The sequence below is a fragment of the Pan troglodytes genome, chromosome 8, assembly GCF_028858775.2.
Source record: "Pan troglodytes isolate AG18354 chromosome 8, NHGRI_mPanTro3-v2.0_pri, whole genome shotgun sequence".
Classification (NCBI taxonomy): Eukaryota; Metazoa; Chordata; class Mammalia; order Primates; family Hominidae; genus Pan; species Pan troglodytes.
Window position 1 is genome coordinate 92,762,773 of NC_072406.2, and position 12,974 is coordinate 92,775,746.

Genomic DNA, 12,974 nt, shown 5'->3' on the forward strand with positions numbered 1-12,974 from the left:
GCCGACTGTGTTCTTGGCACTAGAATATAGCAATGAATAGACCAAAGCAAACTCTCCACCTGCCCTCGTGGAGTTCACAGCCTAGTGGATATTCTGTATGGGACACCCATGGGGGCACTTCCATAAATACCTTCTGAGGGACAGACTTCATGCTGCCTTCTTCAGATCTGGGAGATGTTCTGTTCCCAGAAAGGGTTCTTTGACAACTTGTGAAGTAGAAATGCTTTCTTTCAGGAACAGGTCTACTGGCCTTTATCCTGCAAATACTCACAGTGCAGTTCTTGGTAGGTGCCTGCTATGCATGTCTTGAGTGGCACTGGAGTAGAAAGAAACTAAGATTTTACTCTGAGAAGAGAAGGTGACTCACTAGGGCTGGGGCATTAGCCTGGTGCCATTAGAAGAACAAGGCCAGCAAGAGGTTTTTTTGCAAAATAGTTGGATTTTAGAGGCAGATAGGGGCCTGCCAAGATGCAGTGAGACTACAAAATAATTGGTTTTAATTCCAGAATTTGCCTCTAATGGGTTTTGTTCCCTTTCCGGCATTTTCCAGGTCCCAGACCTCCCATTTGAGATTTAGAAGCACAGATATCTTTTCAAGGCCACTTGGCTGAGACAGGGCCCTTCCTTGAGGAGCACAAAAAGATGGAAGAGGTTGTGCGTGGGGGTTCACTCTTATAACCCCAGTACTCTGGGGAGGCCAAGGTGGGAGGATTGCTTTAGCACAAGAGTTCAAGACCAGGCTGCGCAACATAGTGAAGCCCTGTCTCTACAAAAAATTAAAAAACTTAGATGGGCATGGTGGCGCACACCTGTAGTCTCAGCTACTCAGGAGGCTGAGGTGGGAGGATTGCTTGAGCCCAGGAGGTCGAGGTTGCAGTGAGCTGTGATCGCACCACTGCACTCCAGCCTGGGTGACAGAGTGAGACCTTATCTCAAAAAATGAATATATATACATCTATTAATATATGTGTATGTGAAGACAGAGGGCTAGAGAGCGGGGTGTCTTGGAGTCTCGTAAGCTGTTAGAGTTAGCAGAAGATCCTCTTCCCCCTCCCTGCCCACACAGTCACCTACCAGCTCTCAAGGTCATGGGAAACCAAGAAAGGGTTCCAGAACTGGGACACCAGTGTTTCCAACAACTCATCTTGTGGTAGCAGGAAGGACAGTTCCTGGCCTGGTCCATTAACCCAGTTGGGCAAATTGCTGTCCTTCCTTGAGCCTCAGTTTCCACATGAATAACATGAGGAGGTTGGGCCAGATGGTCTTTAAATGCTCCTTTGTTTTTTAGTAGGAAAGAGCTCTGGTGTCAGATACACAGGGTTTTAAATCGAAGGTAGCTGCTTGAGTGGTGGGGCCACGGGGTGGAAAGAACTGTGTGGGTTTTAGAGCCAGGCACACCTGGGTTTCTGTCCAGGCTCTGCTCCTTATTAGCTGATTTACTTTGGGCTAGTTACTTAACCTCTCAGAGGCTGGTTTCCTCACCCATAAAGCAGAAATAATGATGTTCCCTGCCTGGGTGGTTGGGGGAAGTCCCTTAGTGAGATAATGCAGGGAAGGTACCAAGCCCAGGGCTTGGCACTGTCAATGTGGGTGACGGTGGTGGTGTCTGGAGATGCTGGCCACCTTGATGGGTGAGCTGAGTGGGCAGAGGATTTGAGGATCTGCTCTGAGCAGGGCACTCCCAGGAAGAAATAGATAGGGAGATGGAAATTTCCACCCCAAGGTGGCTTGGCCATTCTGGAATGGCGTCACAGGAACAACCAGACAACCCTAAACCGTCAGGGTATCTTTACCTCTGTAGGGACAGGCTTGCCCTAGGGGTGCTGCTAGGGCTGGGCGGGGCCTGCTCTGTCATTCTGGGTTCTGAGCTTCCTTGCAGCCAGGTGAATCCTGAGGTTCCTGGACTATTAGTTTGGTGCAAAAGTCATCGCGATTTTTTGCCACTACATTGCAATTACTTTTGCACCAACCGAATACTTCCTGTCCCAGCTGGCGCAGTGCACCGCCTGGGCTGCAGATCTGGGCTAACGTGCTGTCTTTCTCTTTCCAGTGCGCCGGTCCAAGGCGGCTGATGAGGAGAGGAGCCGCCGAGCCCAGCGCGCCCGGGACGAGTACCGACGCCACTCACTCCGTGCTATCCAGAAGGGCACGGTCGCTGGCCTCAGCTCCATGTTCCGGGAGCTTGGCCAGAGCCATGAGCAGGAGGCAAGACTCTACCACCACCTTCCCGGCCCGGGTCCGCCGCAGCCCCTTGCCCTGCCGGTCAGGTGGGTCCAGGCTCCGCGTTGGTGTGGTTGGGGCAAGGGCCTTGGATTAGGGCGTGGGACACCGGGGTCCCAGTCCCGGTTCTGCCCCAGATTTGCTGTGTAGTTTGGGGCTAGCATTTCCCCTCTGGACCTCAGCCCTAGTCTAGGGTAGGAGAGGGAGGAGAGATGTGGGAGTTGGAGATTTGTAATAACTTTGGAGTTCTGGGAGCTTTGACCTTTTTAAGGTCAAGGATTCCTTTGAGAATCAGAAGAAAGCTGTGTACCTTCTTCCCCCTCAAATATGCATATATAAAGATCTAGAATGTTTGCATACAATTTGAGACTCTAAGGGCCTCCAGTTAAGAACTTGTAGTGAGACCTCAGATGGGTAAAGCATGGCCGGGCAGCCTGGACACCAGGGCTTGCTGCCTGTCGGAGCCCCAGGCAAGCCAGTTTTTCTCCAATTGGAATAGTAGGTTTGCAGTTTAGCATGGTTGGTTGCAGGCGGGTCCTCACACACATTTGTGTCCCCTGAGGGTTTGTTTGGCAAGGGCACTTAGGTGACTGTCCGAAATTGCCAGGACCAAAGGTTAGGAGGTTGCAGGGAACCCCTCTTCCTTCTACCTGCCCCCACCTTAGGCCACCCCAAGGTTTGGCCTCTCTCCTCTTGGGTGCCCTCCTTCCCTCATCATTGTTGAACAACCACTGTCCCCAGGAGGGCCAGAGGCTGGGTGGTGAGCACCTGCCGGCTCCTTTAACCTCAGGTAATCTGCAGAAGAGTCCAGTCACCCCCAGATAATGAAGGGGTATCTGAGTTTTACTTTGCTTCTGCCTGCAGTCTAGGGACAGTTGATGATGTCTTCATTTCTTCCCGTCCCCCCTTCCCACCCTTTCCTTTCTTGTCAAGTATAAGATTCCCAAACCAGAAGGTTTAAAAAGGTATACTGAGAAATGGCTGACTCCCTGTCTCCTTCCATCTACTCCATTCCCCCTTCTTCCAGAGGTCACTACTATTCTTAGTTTTTTTTTTTTTTTTCTTTTTTTGAGACAGAGTCTTGCTCTATTGTCCAGGCTGGAGTGCAGTGGCGTGATCTCAGCCCACTGCAAGCTCCGCCTTCCAGGTTCACTCCGTTCTCCTGCCTCAGCCTCCCAAGTAGCTGGGACTATAGGTGCCCGCCACCACACCCAGCTAATTTTTTGTATTTTTAGTAGAGATGGGGTTTCACTGTGTTAGCCAGGATAGTCTCAATCTCCTGACCTTGTGATCCGCCCACCTCGGCCTCCCAAAGTGCTGGGATTACAGGCGTGAGCCACTGCATCCGGCTCTGTTCTTCGTTTTTTATGTATCCACTCACTTTGTTTTTGCAGTTACCGTCATGAAAGGCCTTATTCCTCCTCTTTTTTTTTTTTTCTGGAAAAGTTTGTATTTTATGCATGGGGTTCTGCACTTTGATTGCTTTCCCCTCATTTAACTAGTTTTTAGAAGGCTTTTCATATCAATTCTTATATTATCTATTTAGGCTTTTTTTTAAACAGGTGCATAGTATTCTATACGATGTGCTGTAAATGATCTTTTTATTGTGTTGTCTTTTCCTTATTGATTTCTAAGAACTCCCTACATATTAGGGAAGAGGATTCTTTTGTCTGTGATAAACATTTTTTCTCAGTTTGGCACTTATTTTTTGATTTTCATATGAAATTTTTTGTCATGCAGGAATTCTTGATTGTTACAAGGTCAAATTTTCTTTTATATCTTCTTTTTTGTTTTGAGACGGAGTCTCACTCTGTCTCCCAGGCTGAAGTATAATGGCACCATCTTCGGTCACTCACTGCAACCTCCGCCTCCCAGGTTCAAGTGATTCTCCTGCCTCAGCCTCCTGAGTAGCTGGGATTATGGGTGCGTGCCATCACATCCGGCTAATTTTTGTATTTTTAGTAGAGACAGAGTTTCACCATATTGGTCAGGCTGGTCTCGAACTCCTGACCTCAGGTGATCCACCTGCCTTGGCCTCCCAAAGTCCTGGGATTACAGGTGTGAGCCACCACACCCGACCTCTTTTATATTTTCTAAATTTGGGGGCATAGTTAGAAAAGCCATCTCCTCATCTATGCTTTTTAAAAAAACCTAGAATTTGTCCCTCAGGCCCATTTGATGGAGCCACATGGACCATGGTGCAACCTGGCTCTGGGCTGGCTTTGTGCAGCCAATAGGGGAGCAGTGGCCTCATCCAGAGTGAGCCTCAAAGGGGACAAGCAGCTGTGCATACAGGGCAGCAGGCCCAGGCAGTGAGAGGGCCCTCCTACCAGCCTCTCTCCTGTAGCCGCCCCATGGGACGGGTGCCCATGGCCTCACTGCTGTCACCTCTGTGGCGCCTGTCAGCACACCTCATCTGTTTGTGCTAAGGGCAGATGCATGCCGCTGATGGGAGGAGAGGTTCAGATTCAGGAGTGAGGCTTTGGGCCAAGTGGCCTCGTGGAATACACATCTAGTATTTATACTCTTTTTTTTGTTTTTTTTTAGTTTTGAGTATTTATTATCCTTATTTTAATAAAATTTATTTAATTGTACATTTATTAGATTTAACTTTTCTAAAAAAATTTGAGACTGAGTCGCTCTGTCGCCCAGGCTGGAGTGCAGTGGTGGTCCGATCCTGGCTCACTGCAACCTCTGCCTCCCAGGTTCAAGTGATTCTCCTGCCTCAGCCTCCCAAGTAGCTGGGATTACAGGTGCGCGCCAGTACACCCGGCTAATTTTTTGTATTTTTAGTAGAGATAGGTTTTCACCATGTTGGCCAGGCTGGTCTTGAACTCCTGACCTCAGGTGATCCGCCCACCTCGGCCTCCCAAAGTGCTGGGATTACAGCCATGAGTCACTGTGCCCGGCCTGTTACATTTATCTTTTAATGATGGCTGTGTTTAACAACTGGCTTAGAAAATTCCTGAAAATTTAACAGTCAGCTCTTGTGGACCAGTATACAAGCTGCTCACATATCTTTTTACCCAGGCCCTACTCTTTACTGCTGGTATGACTTTGGCTAGTAATTTCAGTGCCAGTATCTATACTAAGGAAATTATCTGCAAATTGGAAAAAGCGCAAAGATGATTATCATAGCATTATTAATAATGGCAAAAAGTCAGAAGCAATGTAATTGTTTACAGTGAATTTTGGTTAAGTCAATTCACTGGAATGTTTTCTGAAAATAAAAGTGACTCCTTTGAAGGGTTTATAACAAGGGAAAATGCCATAGATTAGCTGAAAAAGAAAAAAGAAGTGAAAACTGTCTAATTTATATAGAATGATCAAAATTTTAAGGTATATAAATGTAGCATTTATATTCTGGGGGAGTCAGATTCCCTGCTTAGAAACTCTCTGCTTAGAAACGAATTCAAATCGACTGCTTAGAAACAGAGGGACAAGAGTGAGTGAATTTATTTTTTGCTGTTATATATAACTTCCTATTGCCTTCTAAGGAAAGCGAGTCCTAGAAACTAGAGGAGTTTTTCCACCGAGCACAGCTATTTTTTGGGGGATGCAAATGTGGAAGAAGAGGCTGGGTGAAGCAGGCTGCCCTGCACTGCTTAATGAAGAAGAAAGACATCTGAGGTTACTGAGAAGGAAGAGTGTGAGGACTGGGAACACAGGCTGGCTCTCTGTAGGGCTGTAGGGGGTAAAGGAAAGCCCAGAGTGGCAGCGAGTGGGAAAACAGGGGCTGGAGGCCAACTCCACAGATGACGGCTGTAAGCCATGCAATGTAACCTCACCCTCTGTCCTTCCAACATCTTTTCTCAAATCTACAGTGTTCACTACTGTGTGTATGCATGCATGTGCATGTGTGAATGTATTCAGTTTAGGGCGAGTAAAGAAATGCCCCATGGATTTATTCTGGGCTTATAAGGAGGTACGCGGAGCACAGTGTCAAAGTGAGGGTACAGGGCAAATACGGAGACCACATGAGAGGACAGCTGACATTGATTTTATAAAAAACAAGGATAACCGTGAATTCTAAATGCCAGTACTATTAGGTGGATGGCAACAACAAAATAAGAATTTACCAGGCTCCTGTCACTCAGTTGGAAATGGTGAAGAGGCTTTGGTTGTTCAAGGTGGGCTGTTGCCTTGTTCCTCAGATGCTGTATTGTTATTATTATTTTGAGACAGAGTCTTGCTCTGTTGCCCAGGCTGGAGTGCAGTGGCACGATCTCAGCTCACTGCAACCTCCGCCTCCAGGGTTCAAGCGATTCTCCTGCCTCAGCCTCTTGAGTAGCTGGGAATACAAGTGCCTGCCACCATGCCTGGCTAATTTTTGTACTTTTAGTAGAGATGGGGTTTCACCACAACTCCTGCACTTTTGTAAGGCAGAACCAGGACAGTGAACAGAGAGAGAAACCGGAGAACCTCAATTTGCTCTGGAAATGGCTGAGATTTCCTGCCCAGAAAATAGAAAGTATGACAGAGGAAATGGAGGTGGAAGGAAACAAAACCGCACATTGGTAACTATGGATGGAATGGGTGAGGGACTGAAGGCACGGAGGGCGGGAGGAGGAGGGGCACGGGAAGAGTTTAGATGGGGGAGCAGATCAGGCCAGACTGGTCTTGGCCTCCCAAAGTGCTGGGATTACAGGCGTGAGCCACCGCGCCCGGCCCAGATGCTGTATTTTTGTGCCATGATTTCATGCACCATGGTGTTACTGCATTGTACTTCACCACACAGTTGTGGGTGCCCCTGTCACGTGTTGTGTGCTGCCAGCTCTTAACTATGCTTTCAGTGTAGCCCGAGTGCAGGGGGGTCTCATGTGTCCAAGTCTGTGTAAGCATCTGGGAACCGCAGTTCAGACACGAAAGCAATGACGAGCTTGGCTCACCTGTGAGAAAACTTTAAAACGTTATCTACTCCCTCGTCTAAACTCTTCCCGTGCTCCTCCTCCTCCCGCCCTCCGTGCCTTCAGTCCCTCACCCATTCCATCCGTAGTTACCGACGTGTGGTTTTGTTTCCTTCCGGCTCCATTTCCTCTGTCATAGTTTTTATTTTCTGGGCAGGGAATCTCAGCCATTTCCAGAGCAAATTGAGGTTCTCCGGCTTCTCTCTCTGTTCACTGTCCTGGTTCTGCCTTACAAAAGCGCAGGAGTTGTGGCAAAGGCAGGCATCCCCTCAGAGGGCGGGGAGGGAGAGGTAAGGAGGGGACAAGACCCAGAATTCTTTCTGAGAGAGAGAAGGGGATGGGACACACTCATTTCTTTCCGTCAGGAGCCTCCTTCATCCATGCTGGTATTTATGCCCTGGCCATGCTCGAGGGAAAATGTGCCTTTTCTTTCCCTCAGACATCCCCTCCTAGCCTCTTTTCATTCCCACCTGTGTGGCTGTTTTTTGAAACAATCGGTAACAGTTTTCTTTTAAATAAATAATAACAGATGGTACATTATAATCTGCAAAATGCCTTCGAGTACCTGGGCTGTTTTAATCCTCTTTGTAGGCATGGATATGGGCACCATGCTTAGCATATTCATTCCCTCATGGCCCTCCCCTGCCCCTTCTTCCACCCCCCCTTCCTGCTCCTTCTTTTACCTTCCTCTCCCTTCCTCTTTCCTTCCCCTCTGCCTTCCTCTCCCTCCGCTCTTTCTCCCTCCCTGACTCTTCTGCCCTCCCCCCTTTCTTTCTCTTCAGCAGGACCTGGGAGCGCCCGCTGCGCCCAGTCTCCAGAGATGTCATCGTCCGCTGGTTTAAGGAGGAGCAGCTGCCTCGCCGAGCTGGCTTCGAGAGGAACACCAAGTTCATCGCCCCCTGGTTCCATGGTAGCACCATTTTTCTGGGCCCTGTGCCAGATGATTTCCACATCTTTGCCTCTCTCTGGGGTTGGGGAGGGGTGCTGAAGGACAGTTATAATCAGGGGGCAGAGGACTTTAAGCAATCTCCATTCTGTCCCTCTCCCAGTGGGAGTCCAGGAGGCTGCAGGCCCCAGGGATGCTCAATGGGCCTCTCAACTCTTCTGGGAAGGGATGAACATGGCTCTCGCCCACTGCTGTCACCTCACAGCCTCTGTAGCCACCAAGGGCCCCTCAGAGGCATCTTCTTTGTGGTCATAAGACAGTGAGCCCTGAGAGTTGCATGAGCTCCTGGTGGCTAGGACCCCCATCCCTGGATCCTGGCCACAGCCTGTCACACTGTAGGCTCTGGGTACATACTTGTTGATTAGATGACAGATGGCTGAATGAAGAGGTCAGTGTCACCCAAACATAGACTGTTAGGGCAGGGTGGCTCCTTGAAAGTCCCTCCTTGCTCACCTTGTTTCCAAAGCTCTGGCCTTTTTCCTGTTCCTCAAACAAGCCATCCTCTTTCCCATCTCAGACCTTTTGTGCTTGCCGTGGCTCTGCTCACGTTTTCTGTCTTTCAGCAGCTCTTTGCATGGCTGGCACATTCTCATTTTCCATCTCAAACATCCCCTCCTCAGAAAGGCCTTTCCTGAACTCCTTACCTACAGCAGCCTTCCCCAGTGTCCCTCAGCTCACCCTGCTCATTTCCTGGACAGAGTGTGCCCAGTTGGTATTTATCAGATTTACTTATTGTCTGTCCTCCCACCTGAATGTGAGCCTGTGAGGTTAAGGAGCTTGTTTGTTTTCCCTGTGCCTGGCTCAGTAAGTATCCATGGGAAGAATGGATGAAGGTGGGAAGAAAATGTCTGGATTGGGATTAGATCCCAGGCTTTACAGTTCCGAAGAACAGCCCTTGCTTCTCTGCATTGAAAATCCAGAGCCACACATGTGAGGGTCAGATTAGCCTTCCCAGGTGGTCTTAATGCTTGGTGAGGTCAGGGACCTATGTATTAGGCCTCTCTGTATTCAGCCCTCACCCCTGCCTCTCACCCAGGGACCAAGTACAGAAATACCTCCAAGATGAGCTTGCCATCTTCCTCTGTTGCCACTGCTGTTGAGCTCTCCAACCCAATGAATAGCATCCGTGTCATGTTGGTCAGATTGGATATGCCTCGGTCACAAATGCTTCTGAAGTCTCAGTGACCCCCACCAGTCAAGGTTTATTTCTTACACATGTTACGTGCCCTTGGGAGTTGGTTCAGACTTTAGTCTGCGCCTCAGCCTGAAGGAGCTGCCTCTATTTAAAACGCTGATGGTCAGTCAGGCGCGGTGGCTCACGCCTGTAATCCTAGCACTTTGGGAGGCTGAGGCGGGAGGATCACTTGAGGTCAGGAGTTTGAAACCAGCCTGGCCAACATGATGAAACCTTGTCTCTACTAAAAATATTTTAAAAAATTAGCCAGGTGTGGTGGCAGGCCCCTGTAATCCCAGGTACTCAGGAGGCTGAGGCAGGAGAATTGCTTGAATCTGGGAGGCAGAGGTTGCAGAGAGCCGAGATTGCAACATTGTACTCCAGCCTGGGCAACCAGAGCGAGACTCAGTCTCAAAAAAAAAAAAAAAAAAAAAAAAAACATTGATGATCTCATGACAGAGGGAAATGAGAGACTTGGAGAACCACACATTGGCTCCTAAAGCTTTTGCAGGAAACTGACACGTGAAGTTGTTGCTCACATTCTGTTAGCCAGAACCAATGTGGCGTCCATGGTACAGTGGATAGTTTCGAAGGATAATCTAGTCTGTTATGACCACCGTCCAGTTTCAGACCTCTTTCTTCTCCCAGGTCACCACACATCTGGCAGAAGGTTGGACTGGCTCTTTAGGGCTCAGAGAGAAGACAGCACTCATGGCTGACTGAGCCATGTGTCCCTGGAGCTGGTGCTGGGGATTCTCTGCCTCTCCCTTCTGTCCCAGTTATGTGTCCCTGTAGCCCCAGTAGAACGTCCATTTAAGTCACCACTGTGCTTTTTCTTCAGACGTTACTATGGTCATGGAAGTGCAGCACTGGCATCTTAGGGAGCTGTGGAGTGTAACTCAGGAGTGGCACGTGGGTGAGAGTGGGCAGCTGTGCCAGGTGCTCCAACTGCCTTTGGCAGCCAGTGGATAAGGTGCGACCAAGGTGCTCAAATTATTTTTAGCTTTGTTTTCTTTTTTGACTTTTTTTTTTTTTAAAAGGTAACTTTTATATTGTCACAGAACAAACAGAAGCAAGATTTAAGTCTCACAATTTATGTAGCTAATTTCATGTTCTTCTGACAGTTCTACCATAAAGCATGCAGAAAAGTTGCTGTTACACAGGCTGGAGCTATTTTGTGACAGAATTTTCATTGATCTGTGACAGAAGGAAAGAAAAAGGCTCACATATGGAGGGTGGCCAAGTAACTTTGCTTAGAAAGGACTGTGTCATATTCTAAGATTATATCCTTTCCTCGGTTTTAGTGTTAAAATGTCCTATCTTTTATGAATTGATGGGATAGTAAGTCATGGTTATTTTTATATATTGCCTTTGCTTGAAAAAGTAAAAAGTTAGCAGCCCGGGACCTTCCCCACTCCTGCTTTTTTTTTTTTTTTTTTTCAACTTTACTCACTTATAAAATCCCAAAGTCTGGAACAGTGAGTGTGTTCCCACTTCTCTTTCAATATAGGAATTCCCTGGTGGAGGGGCTAGGACTTCCTCTGTACCAATTCCTACAGAGGCAGGTGGCCTGCACCAGTCTAATTTGTTAAGGAGTTTTTGCTGCAGGTTGGCAGGGGACTCGGCTCTCGCTGGGCTTGGTTGGGCGTCTCAGCTGGGGCATCTCTGCACCATGGATCTATTACACTCTTCTGGGACCAGTGGGCCAGCTCAGGCATGCTCTTCTCATGGTGACAGGACAGACATCAGAGAGCAACTGGAAGCATGCCAGGCTCTTGAGCCCTAGTCTTAGAGCCAGCACCTTGTCACTTTGCCTTGTACCTCACAGAGCTGAGGAATGGGAAAATATATTCTGTCTTTTGCTTACGAGGAACTGCAGAGTCCTATGTCAAAGGGTGTGGCAACAGAGAGGGAAGAAGAATTTGAGCCAATAATATAATCTGTCAGAATCCCAATACAAATCTTTTCTTTCCCAAATAAAAGAGTCTTAGTTAATTCAGTTAGATTTCATATGCAGGTTAAACATGACTACTCGAATGATTTCCTTCCCTTTCCTCAAACACATGTGGATTTGTGCCAGTGTTATCCAAACAGCAAGTAGACAAAGAATCTGAAGATATGGGGTCCATTCTAGAACTTAGCGGCTCTGAGACCTTGGATGTGTCCTTTAAATTCCCCATCTGTGAAACTGGCGTTGTAACATCTACTTCACAGGACACTTACGAAGATTGAGCCAACAGGAGTGCTTTGTCCACCATAAAAAGCCATGCCAGTGTGTTTCCTGATGTTTCCTGGGATCTGGGGTCAACCACCAGAGGCTCCTTTGGGAAATCAGGTTTGGGGAAATGGGCATAGAGTGCAGAGTGAGAGGGGACTGGGAACAGGCTTTTCTCTGGGACCACAGGGTTCTAGGTAGAGTCTCCTGGGTTACAAAGAGTGATAGTAATTCCTTGTTCCTCCTTCGTTTATTGTTATGTTCCAGGAATTGGGAGAGAGATTGTAGTTATATCAAACTACTTGTGAGAAATGCTAGTACATATAACCTTGGCTTTGGGGAAAAAAGTATTTTCGAAATTCGACATGTATCTATTAAGAACGTTCTCTGTCTGAACATTGGCTCAGTCAGAACCCATTTCTCTTCCTGAGCTTTACTTCTTTCTACAAAAACAGTCACAATGTGGTCTATGATTTATTGTCTGGGTGACAACCCATTGGCTGCCTTGCTGCTTGCCCATAGGGCTTGGCACAGAATGGGACTACCCGGTGGGTGATATCATTGGCATTGATAAATTATCTCCATGTGACCCTGCTCAGGTGCTGGGAGTGGATCTCAAGCGTGGCCTCACCTGGGCTTGGGTGGGCCTTTGGCTGTCCTCTGTAGGGTGTTATTGGCATGCTTCTTCGTGAGCAAGCACAAACGGGGGACCCCACCTGGGAGGAGGGTACTCCCCAGCCATGTAGACAGTGCAGGGATCCCAGCAGTGAGGGGCAGCTTTCTTGTGAGATGCGAGAGCTCCAAAGTAGAATGGACACTTCTTCCCACCTGCTTCCACTGTGACCTCAGAATACATTCAGAGAAGAGCACTGAAGGTCACAGAGCTGCTAGGGTCTAGAATGGGCCCCACATCTTCAGACTCCTCCGGATTGCTGTTTGGATGACAGCACACAAACAAAACATTGCTGTGTTTGAGGGAAGGGAAGGAAATATAAATCACAGAAGTCATTTTAATGATTACTTCGGGAATGTTTATCTTGGAAAGGAGAAGCTGTGGGGAGGAATGGGTAGAGGAACAGAACCACCCCCTCAGTCTCTGGAGTTCTGTCTTGAGAAAGGGGGATTGCTAAAAAGGTCAAAACTGGGCTCCAGGTGTGTGAGGCTGTTTTTGTGTTGCTGTAAACAAATACCCGAGGCTGGGTAATTTATAAAGAAAAGTGGTTTAATTGACTCACAGTTCTGCAGGCTGCACAGGAAGTAGCACCAGCATCTGCTTGGCTTCCAGGGAGGCCTCAGGGAGCTTTTACTCGTGGCAGAAGGCGAAGCTGGAGCAGGCATGTCATGTGGCGAGAGTGGGAGGAAGGTGGGTAGCGGCAGGTGCCACACACTTAAACAACCAGATCTCATGAGAACTCACTCACTGTGGTGAGGACAGCACCAAGCCATGAGGAATCTGCCCCCATGACCCAAACACCTCTCACCAGGCCCTACTTCCAACACTGGGGATCATGT

At 48.2% G+C, this 12,974-nt stretch overlaps 1 protein-coding gene across 2 annotated transcripts in view; it reads left to right on the forward strand.

Moving 5' to 3' along the window:
• The window catches only part of SH2D4B (SH2 domain containing 4B), a 107,225-nt gene that overhangs the window by 63,162 nt on the left and 31,089 nt on the right, over nucleotides 1–12,974 (forward strand). Inside the window, exons 5-6 of one of the 2 annotated variants that reach the window (XM_054659754.2) lie at nucleotides 2,051–2,267; nucleotides 7,910–8,037. In XM_054659754.2, the coding sequence (XP_054515729.2) occupies nucleotides 2,051–2,267; nucleotides 7,910–8,037 (345 nt within the window). The remainder of the gene's footprint in view (nucleotides 1–2,050; nucleotides 2,268–7,909; nucleotides 8,038–12,974) is intronic. The other variant, XM_001153936.7, reaches the window with a different exon arrangement.